This window comes from Pelodiscus sinensis, chromosome 1, assembly GCF_049634645.1.
Source record: "Pelodiscus sinensis isolate JC-2024 chromosome 1, ASM4963464v1, whole genome shotgun sequence".
NCBI lineage: Eukaryota > Metazoa > Chordata > Testudines > Trionychidae > Pelodiscus > Pelodiscus sinensis.
In genome coordinates, this window is record NC_134711.1 from 109,053,781 (window position 1) to 109,073,843 (window position 20,063).

The following is a 20,063-nucleotide window of genomic DNA, read 5'->3' on the forward strand; positions in this document are numbered from 1 at the left end:
TCTAAAAACAACAACAACAAAAAACAAAAAAACCCCATCAAACCCTAAAACCATTGTCAGTTTGGCCCATCTTTACTTTTTCACACCAAATAGTTTTTAAGGAGCCAGGACTCTGTGACTTTGAATCTGCACTTCTATTAATTAGGGTACATACACTGGCACACAATAGTTTCATAGCTATTAAGACTAGAAGGGACCATTATGATGAAGATTCTAGCTTGATTTCCCTATATAACACAGGTCAAAGAACCTCACCCAATCAGAGAGCAACTAACGTGCACAGTGCACATTCTCAGACAGCTGCCAGAGCCAAACCCATAGCACACAGGTATTGCTCAGCTTCAGTAGTCACAGTATGCCACACTGGGCCTTACAATGTTTAAACAGGCTATGCTCTTCAATAACCAGCGTGCACTGCTGCCCACTGCAGTTGTCTCTCTACTTCTGGAGCGTTAGCTCTGGATCTGTTGGCTGAATGTTCATTTCCTCATATTCATTTCTAAGCTAGCTGAATCACTTATTTCATTTTTCACACTTGGCCGATGGAGAGGCTGCAACTCCTCTGTTTCTATACCAGTATTTTTCTGCTAGTGGCTACAACAAAGGTTTCAAATGCCTGGCCCATGGGCCATCACCAGCTGGAGTGACTGTGCAATCTGGCTGTGGTGCGGCCAGGTCCAGGGCCGCTGGGGACAGTGCTGGTATCTGGGGCTACCGTGGTGCAGCCTGGACCAGGTCTTGCCTGCCCCCACTGAGGCCCCTGCAGCAGGCCCACGGATGGGGTCCCGCCTGCCTGCCATGTGGCTCTGCCTGCCACCCTGACCTGGTTCCTGACAGATAGCTCCATGTGGCCAGCAATCAGGTTAACCAGTTACCATGTAAGCATTCTGGGTAGCCTAATGCTTCCCAGGTAGCCGGTTAAGTTTTTAGGTTCCTAGCCTAAATACCTTTAAACATTCGGCCTTCAGTGTCTCTACCTTTGTGGCTGGCAGAAAGGGACTGGCCCATACAGTTCTGAAGTGTGTACCTCAACAGCTTCTACTTTTCTGCGCAGCATGCTTTCCATCTCCTCTGAGAACTTCTTCACCAACTCCAAGCCATCCACCTCCTTGATCTTCAGAGTGGGCTCCACATCTTTGTACTTCTGCTCAAAAAAAAGGAAAGAAATCCTCACTGAATAAAAGTTTCACTAGGGAAGTCATGAATCAATTACATGAGCTGGACATTCTAATTAGTGAGGAGAGATGCATCTAAAAGGATTTTCATCTGGCCTTTTCTATGGCTTCCTTTTCTTCTCTACAGTTGGACCCATGCAAATAATGAGTGCATAAGGCAGTTCATTTAGAGCTGTAGGCCTAAGTAACGATTTGCTGGTGACATCACTTGCTTATGGTGGTCTGAGTTACCTCAGCTGCACCAGCAAATGATCATCTGTGTAAAAAATGCGCCTGTGGTTATTCACACCCGCAAGCTGTGCAAAAATGGAGCCAAGTTTTGAAAACCTGCCTCTGTGTGTGTCTGTCTCAGTGACAACTGTATATGTACCACGCATGCCTGCCACCATATCATCTTGAGCTGAGCTCTTGTCAACTCTCGCAAGCCATAGAGGATAGGATCTTATCAGCACTGCTATGGGAAATCTCCAAGCCAAACCCAGGAGGTGCAGTGAATAGTGCTAGTGATTGACTTGGCGGCATGTTTCTTCCCGAGCAATTCCCTGCCACAGAGTTAATGAGCATGAGAGCTGGGGATGCCCTCCACTGGGTGAGACAAAGTCCTGACAACTTTACAGTTGTTCCAGCCAACTTCTGATACAAAACAGTATCCACCCCACAGTATTCTGTCCAAATTCCAAACTGGACAATTATATTCTGTGCGTCTAAATTGCCCCTGCAGTATCGATGTTAGATGTGGTATAGTCCTTTTGTCTTCCCTTTACAAATAACAATAAAAGCTGAACAGATGAGATGGAAGCAGGAAGAGGACCCAGCTGCAAAAAGAAAAACGTAATTAACCTCTGTCAGAAGGACAGCGACCTTCTTCCACTAGTGGAGATGGTGACGAGTGTTTTGATGTAAGCAGGGAACACGAATTAATAGATTCCTTTAGTCCCTTAGCTTCACTCTTTGCAGAATTTGCATCTCCTTCTCTCCCTCCACATGCATAAGATTTATAAACAGGCTACAAGGAGAAGGTTTTGCCTTAAAATATTGGCAGCACATCAATGCTCTCGCCTGAGGCTCACTCCGCAGCACAGTATAAAATGAGTGCAGGTGGGCATGGAAGATAGGGAAGGAGTGTGAATTTCTTTGGGATAAGCAACTAGGGCTCCTATTGCTAGACAAGCTCACTCATCAATAGAGAAGGCTGCCGGGCACATGTGGAGTCTGAAATGCCTGGAGGATGGGAAAGGGCTAAAGAGGTTGGACAGAAATAGAATCATACCCAGCTTGTGGCCGGCACATGTGGATGCTGCTAGTTCTGTCATGATTAACAGAGCGAGGCTTTACTGGATTAAAAACTCCAGCCCTCGCATCCATGCTGCTGCTGCTGCTGGACTGGGCGGGGGAGGGGAAAAGAAGATGAGGGGCTGATTGCCAAGGTTAGCACAGCAACACTACCAACAGGAGACGTACAGCTCACAAACGGAAGGCCCTGGATGATGACGAGACCACGGGATGCATGCCAGCCGCTGCCAGTCTGTCCCATTTATCTATGTCATAGTTTCATCTGCAGAGAAGCTGATCTCTGCCACTCAGGGGAGGGGGATTTAATCAGGCCCCTCCCCTGTGAGATCAGAGTAATCTCTTGCTGAGCACAAGTCATCTGGGAAAACTATATTAGCACTTGCATGCATGCTCTGTGCAAAGAAAACACCATCATCAGTGGATAAACTGGGGTTGCCCAGCATGGACCAGTGAGTGTTGCCCCACAGCCTTTTAGCTCTAGCATGGTAATAACGGCACTTTTCATGCCTGTCAATTATTTTGATCATGCCTCTGACACATCAGCAATTAGAAGTTAAAAGGATATCAGTAACCAGGGACACGTGAGTTTACCAGTCACCATGTATGTTAAGAGCCCAGACATGCATAGTGTGCACAGCTCAACCCTTACAATTCTCTGGGGTGGGGAGAATATTGCACATCATCATCACTGAAGTCATTGGGACTGTGTTCATGTATCCTTGTCTTCATTTTCCATGAAATATTTTAGCAAATCATTTTAGTGGCTGGAATGTTGATGAAAACATGAATTTTAACAGGACCTCTAGGGATTATTTGCTGCAAGAATATTCACATCCTAAGAGTAGGGATTCGGGAACACAATTAATGCCATGTGACCTCAGGTATTATGATCAGTTACCATAGTGATAAGTGCACTCTAAATGTTGAGGTAGACTTCTGTGACCAATCAAAACTAACCAATGCAGATTACATTTAGAATCTTGTTTATCAAATATAAATCCAAATTCACTTGCTGAAATCATTCAGCAAGTATTTTTCAATAACAGTCAAAAACACCAAAAAAAACCAACCCCACCACCAGCAGAAGAAAACCCTCAATAAATTGCTTGTATACAAATCACAAAACAGAAAAATTGTCTAGGTTTGTAAGCTACATCACGCCTTTAAAACAGCAATGACAACTAATTGGGATTCTCCTTCAGTGCAAGTGGGGGAGGCTGAGGACCAAGAGTTCTGTATCCTTTGCTGTGTCTGCGAAGTGACCTACATTGCTAAATATATGTTCCTGCTCCAACCTCCATGAAATTTAGTCCACTAAGTACTTAGCATTGTATAACTCATTGACAGTGCCACTGCTTAAGTCAGAGAAAGACATTCCACCCTCACCCAGCAAAATCACTTAACATTCATTATTTAATTGGTCTGTTCTGTCCATTCTGCACATATTTAGTAATCTTCTTACTCAAGCCTTATCTCCTGCTGAAGCCAAGAGGGGGTTTAGCCACAAAGGAAAGCAGGAATTGGTTCTAGGAAACATATTCATTTTACAATTTCTAATTAACTAAATACAGTGAGTGTGAAATCCTGGACCACTGAAGTCACCCGCAGGGTACGTCTACACTACAGCGCTAGTTCGAACTAACTTAGTTCGAATTAGTTAATTCGAACTAAGCTAGTTCGAACTAACGCATCTAGAACTAAAAACTAGTTCGAACTAGCGTTTTGCTAGTTCGAACTAGCAAGTCCACATTGAGTGGACTCTGAACAGGGCTTAAGGATGGCCGGAAGCAGTGCCAGCAGGGCATAAAAGGAGGACTTAGAGCATGGAGATGCTGTCTCAGGCTAGCCGAGGGCTGCGCTTAAAGGGTCCCGACCCCCACCCCGGACACACAGTTCTAAGGGGTGCCCCGCTTGCAAAGAAGTTCTGGCTTGGAGTGCCCTGAGTGCCCACACTGGGCACATCACACCACTCGGCCATCAGCCCGGCTGCACTTGCCGCAGGCTGCCATCTGGGGAGAGGGAGTAATTGGGGGGCTGCAGGAGAGCTTCCACCCCCAGAAGCCCGCAGAGCAAGCCCAGTCCTCCCCATCGGGGGCTCGTACCCCATTCCTCCCTCACCTCCTTCCACTTACCCTTCCTTAGCCCCCCTTCTTATTGATGTACAAAATAAAGATAACGTTTCTTCCAACATTGACTCTGTCTTTATTGAAAAAAAACTGGGGGAGACTGGGAAAAGGAGGTGGGAGAGGGGAAGAGAAAGGCTGGGAGAGGGGAGGGCAACTAACATGATCAGGGGTTGGGAACAGGTCCCAGATGAAGAAAGGCTACAGAGACTGGGACTGTTCAGCTTAGAAAAGAGGAGATGGAGGGGGGACAGGATAGAGGTCTCTAAAAGCAGGGGTTGGGTGGAGAGGGTGCATTCATAAAAGTTCTTCCTGAGTTCCCATAAAGAAGGACTAGAGGACACCAAAGGAAAGGAATGGGTAGCAGGCTTGAAACTAGTAAGAGAAAGTTGTTGTTCTTGACAAAGCAAATAGTTAACCTGTGGAACTCCTTGCTGCAGGAGGCTGTGAAGGCTAGAACTAGAACAGAGTTTAAAGGGAAGTGAGATCAAGTCATGGAGGTTGGGTCCATGGAGTCCTATTAGCCAGAGGGTAGGAGTGGTGTCCCTGCCCAAAGTTTGTGGAAGGCTGGAGAGGGATGGCACGAGACAAATGGCTTGGTCATTGTCTTCGGTCCATCCCCTCCAGGGTCCCTAGGGTTGGCCGCTGTTGGCAGACAGGCTACTGGGCTAGATGGACCTTTGGTCTGACCCAGGACGGCCATTGTAAGCTCAGGGCTCAGTGTCGGGGGTCTCAGTGGACCCCCTTGATTTTCATGCACACCTGGTCCTGGGTGGCCAGGCTGGCAGCTCTCCTGCCCTAGACGGCCACTTTCCTGTGCCTAGTGCGGAGATCGTGGACGAGGTCCACGATGTCCGCACTAGCCCAGGAAGGTGCCCGCCTCTTGCGGTCCAGGGCAAGCTCCCGGGAGCCGCCAGCCTGGTCCCGGCAAGAGGGGGTGGGGTGGGGGGCATCGGGTGGGTGGCTCTGTGCCGTGCCACGTGCAGGGTCTGCTAGCTGGGTGCTGGCAGGCTTGCACCTGGCACGGGCACCGTAGCCAGCCCGTGCCCCTTTAAAGGGTCCGGGGCCGGGAGGGGGGCATAGAGTTTCCCTGGTGTTGGCCAGAGTGGCCACCAGGGAAACCTGGGGAGGGCTAGCCTCCCACTAGTTCGAACTAAAGGGCTACACAGCCCTTAGTTCGAACTAGCTAGTTCGAACTAGGCGTTAGTCCTCGTAAAATGAGGTTTACCTAGTTCGAACTAAGCGCTCCGCTAGTTCGATTCAAATTCGAACTAGCGGAGCGCTAGTGTAGCACCTATTAAAGTTAGTTCGAACTAACGTCCGTTAGTTCGAACTAACTTTGTAGTGTAGACATACCCGCAGTGACCTCTTTTTATTCAGTAAAAACAATAGTAAGTAATTAAGTTACTTAGAGTCAAATCCTGATTCATGTGTCCTTCAGAGCATGGTCAACCAAGTTTACCGTGATGTGGCTGGGTTTTATGGTCACTGAAATTCTCCACAGTGGTCATGTGGCAGTTGTATAACAGAGTGCCACTGGTAGATTATATATAGGACAATCATGTGTCCAGTTATCAACTGAGCACCCAATTGAAAAGGGACCCTTCCTAATCCAGTGTGAGTGAGTGAGGGAGGGTGGGTGGAGGATAGCAAGCAATGGAGTGAGAGGAGATGGATTGAGTGGGATGGAGCAAGGGTGTTTTGTTTTGTTCAGAAAGTTGGCATCCCTAAGGATACAGCCGGCAAACTCAACAAGACATTGCAAAACCAAGCTTTGATTTTTTTCTGCCCTTCAAATGTACTTTGTCATCCTCATGCAGTTCTCTGGGTTTTCTGCTTTGCTTTCTCCTCCCATGGATTTTCCAGTGGGGAGGAATGAACCAGCCCTTTTTATCAAATTATTAGAAGTTATCGGGAGTTAGTATTATTTATTGCACAATTAACACATTTTTACTTGCATTTACTTAAGAAAAGAAATGACTCATTTAAAGTAATTTCTCTCTTGGTTGAAAGCAATTTGTATGAAATTCACCTCTCTGAACACAAAAGGCCTGTGAACCAGTTCAGTCCTATTTACGTCTTCAAAATTGGGCTTACAGAAAAGGAACCCCTAAACTGAAAGAACAAGTATGCTTTGTGACTGTACCCAGACAAAGAGTCAGTGCATTGCAACAGAGATTTCAGCAGACCAGAGCAAAGCAATTTTTAAACATCCTTTAGTGACCATGCAATATTTGCCGTGTCCATGTCCATGTCCATGTCCATGTCCCTGGTGGTTCTTGGCTCACTGCTTGCGGAGGAATGGGACTGCATGTTGCTTCTCAGTGTCATCATAATTCTAACACAGCCTAAGGATTTATTGGACCTCTTGGGATGGATACAGGTTGGAGGTATCGGGTAAGATGGAAAGCAGCGGTGTGTGGGTTGCAATGGGAATGCCTTGATAATATTCTTTAAAACAACAAAAGCAAGCAAAAACTGTTAGTGAAACTCATGTTAAATGTTAATTAATGAAATGGGAGATTGAAATGTAGAAAAAACAGGAAATTAAAAAATTATCGTGCTAGTAGCAACAAGAATTTAGTTACATTGTAAGACTATCAAGCTCCTAATTGCACGGTCAAATTCTGAAGTCCTTACTGTTATTACTCAGGTTTTTACTATATCCTTACACAAGAAAAACTCTCCTTAACTTCAGAGTTTTGTCTAAGTGAGGAGTGAGGAATCACTGAGAAAAGAACTCCAGGATTTGGCCTCTGTCTTGTAAGTCCATTGGGGAAGAGAGCTGTCCTTGTATTTGTCTGCAAAGTGCCCCACGTACCTATAATGCTGAATATGTAGCAGCAAGCCAACATATTTCCTGTGTGAAATGTGCCACATAGCTCAAATATGCCACTATTGCTTTGGAAACCCTTGTATTTGAATGATCTGACTTCTGTGCATTCAAACCCCAAGCTTGACCTTAACTTGAGAGTGGGTGCACACGTGTGTGTGCATGTGCTGAATTACATCAAAGCTGCCTGTAGGTCTGGCCTCTTTCAAAACAAGTTTCAGCTATCTTAAGAGCTTTGCTCACATTCCTGCATTAGGAGGAGACCTGATTGTAGCCCCATGAAACCTCTCTTTTTCCACAGCTATATGTGTCATGCCTGCAGACTGAAGTCCTTCAAGCTTATCTGCTTTAAGGTGCTTATGGATGGTGTTTGAGTTAGAGTTTCCTGACAGGACAGAGAGTGAAGAAGGACCTGGGGAAATAGGCACAGCAGGGAGAGAGAGGGAAACCCCAAGACAAGAGACAAAAATAAATAGAATTTGAAGGGAAGTCAGGGGGAGAGGTAATTCTGACTTTTTTGAGCTGCATGTGTATTTCTCTAGGAATGTCTGACCTGGATGAGAAGTGGGCTTGGGGAGATTACTCAGAGATGAGGAGCGTACGCAGGGCTGTGTTGGCTGGGAAATCAAACCCAGCTCCCACAGGAAGTGACAACGGTGACTCAGTGAGTGGCGTTCTTCCCGAGACACTACGGAGCCAGGTTTCTGCTCTGGTGTCAAGAATAACAAAGCACAGTCCATCTGCATGCAGTGCAGACTGTCTCTGTTGTGCACAAGAAAGGAGCAAATACCTCTTTCTCTGCATCAGTGCACTGGTCAGCATCTTTGGGGCAGGTGAAGTGAGACTATTCAATGAGAGGTTGCTCCTCTATCAGGTGCCATCTCTACTCTGTGAATCCTGAGCTTCATTTGCTGATCAGAATCAAATTGCTTTTCAGTCAGAAATCAGTCTTCTCTTGTCTCTGAGATGTCTCTGGTCTCCTGTAAGATTTTGCTGGATTCTGAACATGGTCACTGCTATTACTAGAAATAGCATCTAGAAGCTCCGCAGTGCTAGGCTTAGTACTGCTACTCTCCCAAGGAGCTTAAAAGTCTAAATAGAGACACAGAGAGGTGAAATGACTTGTCTAAGGTCACCCAGCAGGCCAGTGGCTGAGACAGAAAAAGAAGCCAGGAGCCCTGCACCAAATGGCCTATCAACCGGACTTTCTGTATTGATCAGAAACGTCGGTCTGTAGAGCTTGCGGGTTGGTACAGGGCTGGATAATACAGCTTTTACTAGATATGTAGCCGTGTTAGTCTGGTGTAGCTGAAACAAAAAACAGGACTATGTAGCACTGTAAAGACTAACAAGATGATTTATTAGGTGATGAGATTTCGTGGGCCAGACGAAAGAGGAAGTGGGTCTGGCCCACGAAAGCTCATCACCTAATAAACCATCTTGTTAGTCTTTAAAGTGCTACATAGTCCTGTTTTTTGTTACAGCTTTTACTGTAACTGTACATTGCTATAGAAACTATTCTCACTTCTCCCCACTCCTGGAAACGTACTTTTTGCTGGGGCATAATTGGGGCAGAATCCTTCGGGAGATTGGGTGAAGAGAATGATACCACTAGGGGCACCTCTTGCCTGGAATCAGAACACAGGGAGACCAATTCCACCAGCAGGCTCAGGCAGCCACTTGAGGGTGATTTTCAACAATACTCAGCTCTGGCTGAGCCCTGCTCTCCAATTTACCATTCACTGGGTGCAGGGACAGGCTAGCGCTAAACACTTTCAAAGGCCACCCACCAAGTGCTATTTACAGAGGCCATGCAAGCAAATTAAGCCTTGGCAGCTAGTAGAGCAGGGGTGGCCAACCCGCGGCTCTTCTCCTCCAAAAGTGCGGCTCGCAAAGCCACTCTCGCACCCTCCCCCGAAACAGCCTCTGCCATCCCCTGTGCCTGGCTCCCCCCTGGCTCCCCTGTGCTCACTGTGGCAGTGATTCAAAATGGAGCCCAAGATGGCGGCCGTCGACAGGCGCCTGATATGGCCAAAAAGCCTAAACTTGTTTCTTAAAAGGGCAGCCTTCTCTTTTTTTTTTGCTTGACAATTCTGGTGCGGCTCTTTGCTTTTTTTCCACCGCTGTTTCGGCTCTCTTTGTTAAATGGGTTGGCCACCCCTACAGCAGAGTGTGTTGCCATGTGGGAAGAGGCTGATTTTCGCAGAAGGATGATTTGAACTGATCCAATGGGAGCCAGGGGGAATGGCAGTGATCAGCAGGTAGGCCTAGTGCTCCCCACTCTCCATACTAAAGCCTGCCCAACTGCATGCACAGTAACAATGGGTGAGAATACATGAAGAATGGGGGTGATTCTTTCTTAGAATTGCCTCTCTTCCAGGGTTCTGGTGAGAGCTCTGTCTCCCTGCAGTTTCGATGGACATCCCTCCCCCCCCACTACCACCATATCTCGAACACTTCACGGACACAATATTTGAATCTGCGTCCACCAAAACGAGCTGCATCTACATCTGCGGCTGCGAATACCCGTGGATATAAAGTGGATATCCATGGATTTGCAAGGCTCTAACCATCCAGCTCTTGCAATGGCCTGTTCCATATAAAATATACTACTTCCCATGCAGACTCTCACATGCATACTTCAAATTAGCCTTCTGAAATCAGAACTCTATCACTCCAAGGATCATGTAAAACAAAAAAGGAGCTGGCCTGACCAAAGCAAGCTCGTTATTTCAGATGACTAGCAGGTTCATAACCAATTAATTGTAGTGAAAACTAGAGGCAGATTTTTGCTGTGCACGTTCCGTTTCTAGCATTTCCTATGTAAGCTCATGGACCAAGCAAATCAAATATAATGGGCTAAATCCTCCACTTGTGCAAACAGGCCATACTCATTGAAGTCACAGGAGATGCCTATGCCAGTGGTTGCCAGTCAGTGTGTTCTTAGCAGCTGGCATTTCAAGAAGTGTAGGGTGTGGAGGCTGCTATTCCCGTGCTGAAGTTGCAGGCTTATAAAGCAAAGGACTGTGCATGATGGGCAAGCCGGGGTGTGCGACTCTAAAGGGTGTACACAGCTGCTTTCAGAACTGGCATCGCAACAACCATTCCAAAACCAAAGTGGAAAAACAGATTTTATAGCAAGATTTAAAGAGAGGGAAGTGACTCAGTGGAAGTGTGGGAGGAAGACAGATGAGAAAGTACAAATAAACAAGACAGCCCCAGTTGGGAAGGCCCAGGGAACAAAGAGGAAGGCAACATTGGAGTAAAGTGAACAGGTGGGGGAGTAAGTGGGTTTGGCGTTAAAAAGAGAGATGAGTGGAGATGGTCATTAGAAGAAGGGAAGTGGGTGGATACGAGGTCAGAGGGGAAAGATGAACAATGCCCCTGGACAGTACGAAAAGCCAGGGGGGCAATTCTGTGTCAGATGTGGCTAGTGACTGAGGGGCGAAGTCCACCTGGAGATTAGAGGACAAGAACTGAGAAATGAATCCAGATGGTCTTGAAAGTTAGTGAAGAGTTCCTGGTGTTGCCCCTCTACAATGGATCCCCAGGAGGGGGCAAGGGTAAAGGGGGGAGCGAGAGAGACAGAGAGACACACACACACAGAAGATGGAAATCGAAAAGCAGCTCCTTGCAGGTATGGCCTACCTTCTGTAAGAGGAGAGAGCCTGAATACTTTGTCATGATGGAATACATCTCTCCACCAAAGGCGTCTGCCCAGGACTTCACCCTAAAGAGGAAAAAGAGGAAAACCAACAGTGTTAGCACTTGAGGTAGATAAGCTGCATGAAAGGGCAACAGTCATGCAGGCCCATATCACTTCCTTGGTCTCCCTATGCATGCAAATTATCAAGCACCTGTATGACGACACCGTAGAAACAGTGATAACGTGTTATCTTTGTGAACGGCTGGTGAGACACACAACAGTAGCAGGAAACCATCATCTCCATGGCCCACTCTGCTCTTCCATTTCCATGAGTCTGTTTGTTTATGGTGTCAGCTTTTGGGGTTCTTACTCAGTCACTATTGACTCTGACAGGAGTTTGGTTGAATAAAGACCAAGTAAAATTGGAGTTATAAACAGGGTAAGGGGATCTTGGGATTTGGCCCTTAGATCATGCACTCTTTGGGGCAACGACAAAGAACCAGGCTATTATCTCAATTATTCCAGTGTGAAGCCAGAGGCATGCAATGGCTTTCAGTGAAGGTATGTTGGACTGGCATGGATGAATCTTGGGAGCAGAATCTGTGTTACATCTTATCTCTCTGTCAAGCACCACGCACATGCATGCCGTCCTATAAAGAATAGACTAAAGCAATACACGCAGAGCTCATAAGGGTGGTGACAGGCAGTCTGAGCATAAAGATATTGCTTCCTCCCCAAATTAGCATAATTGGCTGCTGTAATAGTCAGAATACATAATTAGAAATCTGTAAGGTGAATCATGTTAGGATGTTCCACCTACACTCAGTTCCTTTCACAGCGGTTCATTTAGGAGGCATCTTCTTCTTTATAGAGTACATGATTGTCTCCACTTATCCGAACAGGCCAGTTACTTCTGCAGTACAGATTCTTATCTATACTTTTCAGTGGGATTCCTCCCAGTTCTAGGAAAACTTTAAACCTAGAGGGCCTGCTTCTTTTTTTTGCAATGCCAATACAATGCAATCAAAATCAATGGCATTATGCCAGCATAAAACAACTAGAGCAATGGCATGGTAAATCAGGAACTGAGACTCCCAGTTTTTAATCACTGGGGTTATGTCTACACTGCCCCTCTCTTACAGAAAAACAAAGGCAAATGAAGCTAAGCATGGAATATCACCATGCTTCATTTGCATAATTAATGAGGCTCCATTTTTGTGCAAGAAGCTTTTTGTGCAAGAAGCTGTCTACATGGCTCCTTTTTGCGCAAAACTCCCCTCTTGTGCAAGAGCCGTTCTTCCTGAAAAAAATATGGAAGAACGGCTCTTGTGCAAGAGGGGTTTTTTGCACAAAAAGGAGCTGTGTAGACGGTTCCTTTTTGCACAAAAGCCTCTTGCGCAAAAAAACAGAGCCTCATTAATTATGCAAATGAAGGGCGGAGATATTCCATGCTTACCTTCATTTGCATTTGTTTTTCTGCAAGAGAGAGGCAGTGTAGATCAGTGTTTCTTAAACTTTTTAAGACAAAGGAATACCAAACAACTTTTTTTTTCTAAGGAACACCAAGGGGGAAGGGGCGGGGGGGGGGGGGGGGGAAGGGGCGGGGGAAAGTTATTGAGCCAAAAAGAAAAAAAAAAAGCAAAAGCAAAAGTTGCCTGCCTCTTTAAGGGTGGCCATTTTGAACTCTGTTGTTCTTCACGGCACACCTCCAACTGCCTCGTGCTGCGGAACACAGTTTAAGAAACATTGGTGTAGACAAAGCCTGGGTGCAATCCTGCTGCTACTGAGTTAATAGAAGCAACTCAGTATTTCTGGCTTTTATGGTCAGTTTATTGGTTTCTGCATCTTGTTTTTATATACACTGAAAGCAATACAGGATATTTGAATTTACAATGAAGACCGGATTTATTTCCCCAGCTCAGACCCTGGTTCTGACAAGCCCAGTAATCTGGTTCTGGTCAGAGAAAGAAAAAAGATTTTGGCCTTTTGTGCAATGCATGGAGATGGGGAGGAATCCCTTCCAGACCCTTGTGGTGATTAGCTTATACCCTGATCAGCATCAGATCTGATTACTCTCATCTCAATATTTAACGCACAGCCCCCTGAAGAGCTCATTTCACAACTTGTCTCTACAAAGCCATTTACCGCTGGCATGCAAATTTACCAACAGTCACAAAAGCTGCTCACCCACCCACATGATGGTGATAGAAAATCCATACAAAGGGTTTCTGGGAGGTTACCCAACCATCCCAAGCAAGCTGTGATGCCAGCTCTCTTGATTGTATCAAGTCATGTGATATTTGTTGTTTTGTTTTCTAAAAGACATGGCTCTGGAATCATATGCTTGCATGAGCATCTCAGAGCTTCCACTGAAAAGAGAAGACTCGAATGTTTCATGGTTGCGAGAGAAAAGATTGAAAATGTGAACCCTAAAAGAGCCATCACTGGTAAACATAAGAAAATAACTCAATATTATTATTTGGAAAAAAAAAGTGTGATATTTTTAAGCCAGTCCCATGATATTTGAAGGTTGGAAATACAGCTGCAGATTCCCAGCCAATACCCTGAGACTGTGGTAATGGGCTGGCTGTTGTAGCACAGCAGTGTTCAGAGCACAGCTGGTCTCTATTGACCACTCAACAGCTGCCTCCCTAAACCTGCTGGCTGCCTCTCTGCTGGCTTTCTCGAAGCTACTTTCATGTAGCACTTGTGGCACTGGAGAGGATACACCTTGGGTCTCATGTCTTGCATACAAAGAGAAGGACAGTGCTGGCCAGGGAGTTAGGCGGAAGCCTGGGAACAGAAAGGGGGAGTCACAAGGTCAGAAATGGAGCACTACAGGGTGACAAATAGAAGGCCAGAAAGAAGAGAAGAGCCATGGGAATGCATGAGAAAACACATTAGGGACAATTAAAAGAGAGACATGGGTCAGGCCACTGACGGCATATAGAGACGGAAAAGCGCAATGTAAAAGAGGGGCTCCTGGAGGCAAATGGAGGCCATAAATAAATGGGGACCTAAGAAGGGCACTGAGAAAGCCAGTGGAAAATTATTTTTCACGTAGGTCAAGGATATGGGGGCTGCTGGAGGACTAGGTGCATTAAAATATTTTGGTTCTGGGCACACAGAATGTCGTCATGTAATGGATCTATTAATCTATCAGGTGCCTTTTTATTGACTTCTTATTTGGTGCCACTGGCTAGTTGATTCTCCTATTGAATATTCATTTCAGAGAGGTTCCTCTGTATTTCAGTCAATGTGGCAAATTCATCAGTCAGTGGTGTAGCGCGGGGGAATTGGGGTGGGGAGTTGCCCCCAGCATGGTGCTGGGGGGGGCGCCAATTTAATCCCCCTCCATTCCCCCTGTCATCCCTTGGCTTGCCTGCTACTCCTCCACTGGCCGCCACTGACTGGAGCCTCCTGCCCACCTCTCTGCCCGCAGCCTGACCCTCCTCCATCTCTGACGGCAGGTTAGTGTGTGCAGGGGCACAGCCGCAAACTGGAAGGGGCAGGAGAAGAAGCGGTACAAGCTCCCCCACTCCTCCCAGGGTCGGGCTCAGCTGTGCGCCAGGTTTGGGGCCCCACCGCACGGCGGCCACGAGGGGGGAAGGCGTGCAAATTTTGTCTTTGCCCCCAGGCGCATAACACCCTCGCTACGCCTCTGAGTGGAGTTAAAACTTCAGGGATGAATTTGCCCTCAGTATGGTTTTGCTGCAGGGAGAATTTCCTTTTAGTCTTGAGTTTATTTCTTTTACAGGAATTTGTTATTAGTTGTGCAAAACTGTGCTGGTGTTTGCTTGGTAGTGAGGCACTGTGAGTTATAAGCAACTGCCTTGGGAAAGGACTGGGCTGCAGAATGCCGGCCTGTAATCCTTTCAAAGGTATTGAGCACTAGAAAACATCAGAGAGGAAGAGCTTGTGCCACTCATGATGAATAGCTTAGGTGCCATAGAAATCCACAAGGCTCAGCTGACTTCTCTTTCAAAGTCTTTTTCACATGAACAGTTTCAAGGCTAAAAAAGATATTTCTGTGCATGCAAAATTTACAGCTGGAGGCATCAAGCTGTTTATATTCTAATCAGTCTCAAAGTATGACATGCCAATTTGTTTCTATGTCACGTGCACGCAGGCGAATGAACAGCTTATTTCCTTGCAAGGTTCTTTTGGGCTGAATTTGTAGAGCTGGCCCTTGGGCTACCTCATCAATAGAATCACATAATAAGATGCACAGGTTGGTATAAAATCAAAGGCAGATTCACAACGAAGCAAAAAAAGATTTCACAGAAGTAGAGGTTTAGGGCAGTGGTTTTCAAACCACAGCTCGTGACCCAGTACTGGGCTGGGGAATGTCAGGCATTGGGTCTCATAGCTGCAGGGTGATCAGGTGACTGGTGGAGGTGCTATGAGAGGCTAGCTGTATGTCCTGGCCACCACAGACTGTACTGAACCCCAGAAGCAGCTGGCAGCAGGGCCAGCTGTGTGGGGGAATGTGCACAGGGGCTCTGTGCACTGTCCCTGCCCTGAGCACTAGCTTTGCACTCCCATTGGCTGGGAACCTGCTGCTGGCTTCTGGGGCCCCGCATGGCCTGCTGTGCCAGGAGAGGCAGGATACTTGCTTTAACCCCAGTGCTGTACTGCTGGCTGGGCGTTGCTCAAGGAAAGTCCCTCCTGCCCCAGCTCTGACCCCCGTCAAAGCCAGAGTCTCTTCCTACATCCCAAAGCTCTCATCCTCAGCCCCGCAACTGGAGACCACAATCTAGACACATTATGTTGGGTCACAGGCCTCAATATTTTTTTTCTACTGGGTCATGAGAAATAAAGTTTGAAAACCACTGGTTTAGGAAGGCAAAAAGGTGGCGAGAAGTGCTTCTCTATGACCTCTGCATACATCTCCAAAACCCCAATAACCAACACTGCTGAAAGCTGGAAGGAGATTTAATGGCACAGGCAGGATAAAGTGCATCTCAAAGTTTCATGAGATGCCCAGGGTTAAACCCCCAAGAGTGGTTATCAGTGAATGTCTTGGTAAATACATGAAAGATTCCACTGATGGAAACTTTGTGTGTCTATTTGAAATTCTATTTCAAACTTGAGGTGTTTGAAATCAAAACGCTCCTCTTGCTCTCAGGAAGAAATGTACACTTTCTTGAATAGGTTAGTTTCTGTAACTGTTTCTCTAGCCCAATGGCATTTCTTTCAGCCACTGAAGGAGAAGCAGAGTTGCCAGCCCTCCAAACAGCAACCTGAGACACACTTGCTGGTCAGTGTGTTCTCTCTTCAATGAGCCAAGCTCTCTTAATAATGCAGAAATATCCAAATCTCTTCTCTTTCAGACAAACTGCAGCATAAAAAAAAAATCTACACACACTGTTACCAATATATTTTTAACCTTAAAGTAGTTAAGTTGCTTAGATCAGCTTACCAAGGTCCAACATTATTAACTCTATATATTCAGATAGTTAGAATCATGGCATCTTGCCACAGAAAGATTTGTCGCCAATGCTGGACTCACCAACAAGATCATTATCGGGCGTTCTTAAAACTTAAAACCTAGGGAAGTGAGGAAACAGACTGACAGAGTCAGACCACTAACCAGAAGACACCTACTTCAAGACTGGCCCAACATGGAAAATAACAGAACACCACTGGTCATCACCTACTGCCCTGAGCTTAAATCCCTCCAGCGCATCATTGACAATCTACAACTTTCCTGCAAAATGATCTCTCACTCTCTCAGACCTTGGGAGACAGGCCAATCCTTGCCTACAGACAGCCCCCCAACCTTAAGCAAATACTTAGCAGCAGCCACACACAACACCACAGATACCCTCACCCAGGAACCTACCCCTGCAACAAACCCCATTTCCCATTCTGGCCACGTATCTATATAAGGGTATGGCTAGACTGCGGGGGAGGGAGGGGAGGTTTTGGGATACCTCTGGTATCCCGAAAATACTCCGCCACATCCAGGGAACGCATTTGCTCTTCTGCTTTTTTATTTGCGGAAGAGCAAACACGCTTTTTCGGAAGCCCCTGTATTCCTCGTTCTACAAGGAGGAAGGGGGCTTTTAAAGAGGGTTTTTTCCAACATTTGGCCCCGTCTAGATGCGACAAATGTCAGAAAAGCCTCTTCCAACAAAAGTATAAGAAAAAGCTACGCAAAATGTGGAGCACATTTTGCATAGCTTTTTCTGACAAACAGATGTGGTCTAGATGTACCCTAAGTAACACCATAAGAGGCCCTAACCACATAAGCCACATCATTAGGGGCTCAGTTTGCCCCTCTGCCATAGATATATCAGTGAAACCAGACAGTCTCTGTGACAAAGGATAAATGGACACAAATCAGACATCAGGAATAGTAACACACATAAACATAAAGGGAAACATTTTAAACCTCCTAGGACACTCAGGCTGTGTCTACACTGGCATGAATTTCCGGAAATGCTTAAAACGGAATACTATTCCATTTTCAGTTTTCCCGGAAAAGGAGCGTCTACATTGGCAGGCTGCTTTTCCGGAAAAACCCTTTGTAGACGTGCTTTTCCGGAAAAGACTTCTGGGCTGTCTACACTGGCCCTTTTCCGGAACAGTGTTCCGGAATAAGGACTTATGCCCGAGCGGGAGCAGAATAATTTTTCTGGAATAGCGGCTGATTTTGTACAGTAGAGCATCGTTGCTTTTCCGGAAATTCAAGGGCCAGTGTAGACAGCTTGCAGCTTATTCCGGAAAAGCGGCTGATTTTCCGGAATAAGTGGCCCAGTGTAGACACAGCCTCAATGATAGATTTAAGGATAGCCTTTCTTCTACAATGGAATTTTATCATCCAATTACAGAGAGAGACATCTGAACTGGAATCAATGACAAATTCAACACTATCAATTTGGGCTTCTGGTTAACCCACTACAAAGGCAATTTCCTCTGCCTTTGATATTTGCATTTACATGTCAAAACCTATGAACGGGACACATCCAGCCTGACTCAATTAGTGTCATTAACACTGGTCCTACAATTGACAGGTAACTGCTTTTGCTATTATATATAGTCTGGATTCTGTGGATTCTCTATTCTAACTCATTGGATGAAGTAGGTTTTACCCATGAAATCTTATGACCTAATAAATGTGTTATTCTCCAAGGTGACACGGGACTGCTCATTGTTTTTAAAGTTACAGATTAACACGACTACCCTCTGAGACCTTTTCTAGAATAGTGTCAGTAAGCCCCTTGCTAGCTATCCATGACTCTGAGGAGAGATACACACATTCTCCTTCCCCTTAGAGTGCATGCATAAACACACGCATGCACAAAGGTACATCACACACATAAAACCTGTGTGTGAAAAGTCCATTTATAAATACATCTATGATAACTTGTATACAAACACAGCGCACACACTGTATAATAATAGTATAGAGGCTTTGCACTTTTAACGGGCTTTTCAGTTGCGGATTTCACAGGATTTTATTTAGGAGGGTTAGGGTCATAATACCCATTTTACAAATAAGGAAAGAAAACACAGAGAGGTGATGTGACCAGCATGCCTCCATAGACTAAAATATGTATGTGCGGGTATAGTACCTACATATACTATATGTATGTGCATAATAGTAATTTCTGTGTAAGCCACTGGAATAATATTGACAAGAGCCAGTAATTTCTGTGTAAGCCATTGGAATAATATCGACAAGAGCCAGTGTAAGGGGATAGTACCAGTAATATATAGAAGTACTAGGAATATTCAGGGGGTAGCCGAGTTAGTCTGTACAGGATAAACTTAAAAAACAACAAATGGTCTGGTAGCACTTTAGATGCTAACAAAACATGCAGATGGAATCATAAGCTTTTGTGGGCACAGCCCACTTCTTCAGATGACCAGAGTTTTACTTACTAGGAACATTAAGTCTTACAACAGAAAGTTTGGATCTAATAGTCTAGAGACTACAATAAATAAAGGCTAGCTCTTACAGAGTACTTTTTATTTTCAGATATCAAAGCACTACACAAACGGGGTCAGTATCATGACCCCCAATTTACTGATGAGGAAACTGAGGCATGGGATGGGACTCGACTCGCCCACAGCCAGTGAGCAGGCCCATGGCAGAGCTGAGAATTAAATGGAGGTGTTCTGAGTCCCAGCGCACTAGGCATTTCTGTATACTTTAAGAACAACACTTTCCCTGTCTGTGAGCTCAGGTCCATGGGAATGATTCCCACGGTTTCTTGGGATTGGTGGTGAAGTGAGATTTTGCTTGTAGGGCAAAGAAATATTTCATGCCAATAAAAGAATCTCAGAATAATTAAAGCTCTGTGGTCCCCTAGACAAATGACATCTCTGAAAGGTGGGGAGGCAGGTGTCTCTTGAAGGGGAAGGACTGATGCAGGTTGCAGGATGGGACACAGGAATACTAAGAGAAAAGAGATGATGAATGACAGAGGGGAAGAGGGGCACCGAAGAGTGAAGTACCGATGGGCAGAGGGTCTCAGAGAGCAGAGGAGTATACAGGTGAAGGAAGATGAGGCATGGGGGAAACACTTACGTTTCCAGTGGTATCTTTGTCTGGGACTTGGTGGAGGGCAGGAGGCCGCTGAGTGAGAGTAAAAGCCACAGGATGGCTCCTGGCACCATCCTCCAGGCAAAACCCATCAGCAACAGGACCAGTTGAATAGACATAGAGATTCGCAGCCACGCTTGCCACTCTACGGAGGTCCCAGCATTGTCCAGGCAGGCCCCAGCATGGCGTCCTGCTGGGGAGTGGGGTCAGGGAGCAGAGTCCTGGGGACACTTAAGCCTGCATGCTGCTGCCACCCTGTGCCATCTCCCTGCACCGTCTCTGTCCAAAGGGGGGAAAGCTCCAGTGGGACCCCACAGCCTCCCACCCACAGCTGCAGGTAAAAGTTTGCAAAACATAAGCTGTAGTTACTGAGAGGGAAAACTCAGGAGAAGCCACCCCATGGTTGCCAAGGTGACCAGGGGGTCCTGTGTAGCTTAGG

General features: G+C 46.1%; 1 protein-coding gene across 1 annotated transcript in view; it reads right to left on the reverse strand.

The window, feature by feature from the left end:
• The window catches only part of CACNA2D4 (calcium voltage-gated channel auxiliary subunit alpha2delta 4), a 169,428-nt gene extending 149,655 nt beyond the window's left edge, over window positions 1-19,773 (reverse strand). Inside the window, exons 1-3 of the mRNA XM_075941238.1 lie at window positions 19,610-19,773; window positions 11,073-11,154; window positions 1,028-1,144 (exon numbers count right to left, since the gene is read on the reverse strand). Of these exons, the coding sequence (XP_075797353.1) occupies window positions 1,028-1,144; window positions 11,073-11,154; window positions 19,610-19,743 (333 nt within the window). The 5' untranslated portion in view covers window positions 19,744-19,773. The remainder of the gene's footprint in view (window positions 1-1,027; window positions 1,145-11,072; window positions 11,155-19,609) is intronic.
• Between the last annotated feature and the right edge of the window lie 290 nt (window positions 19,774-20,063).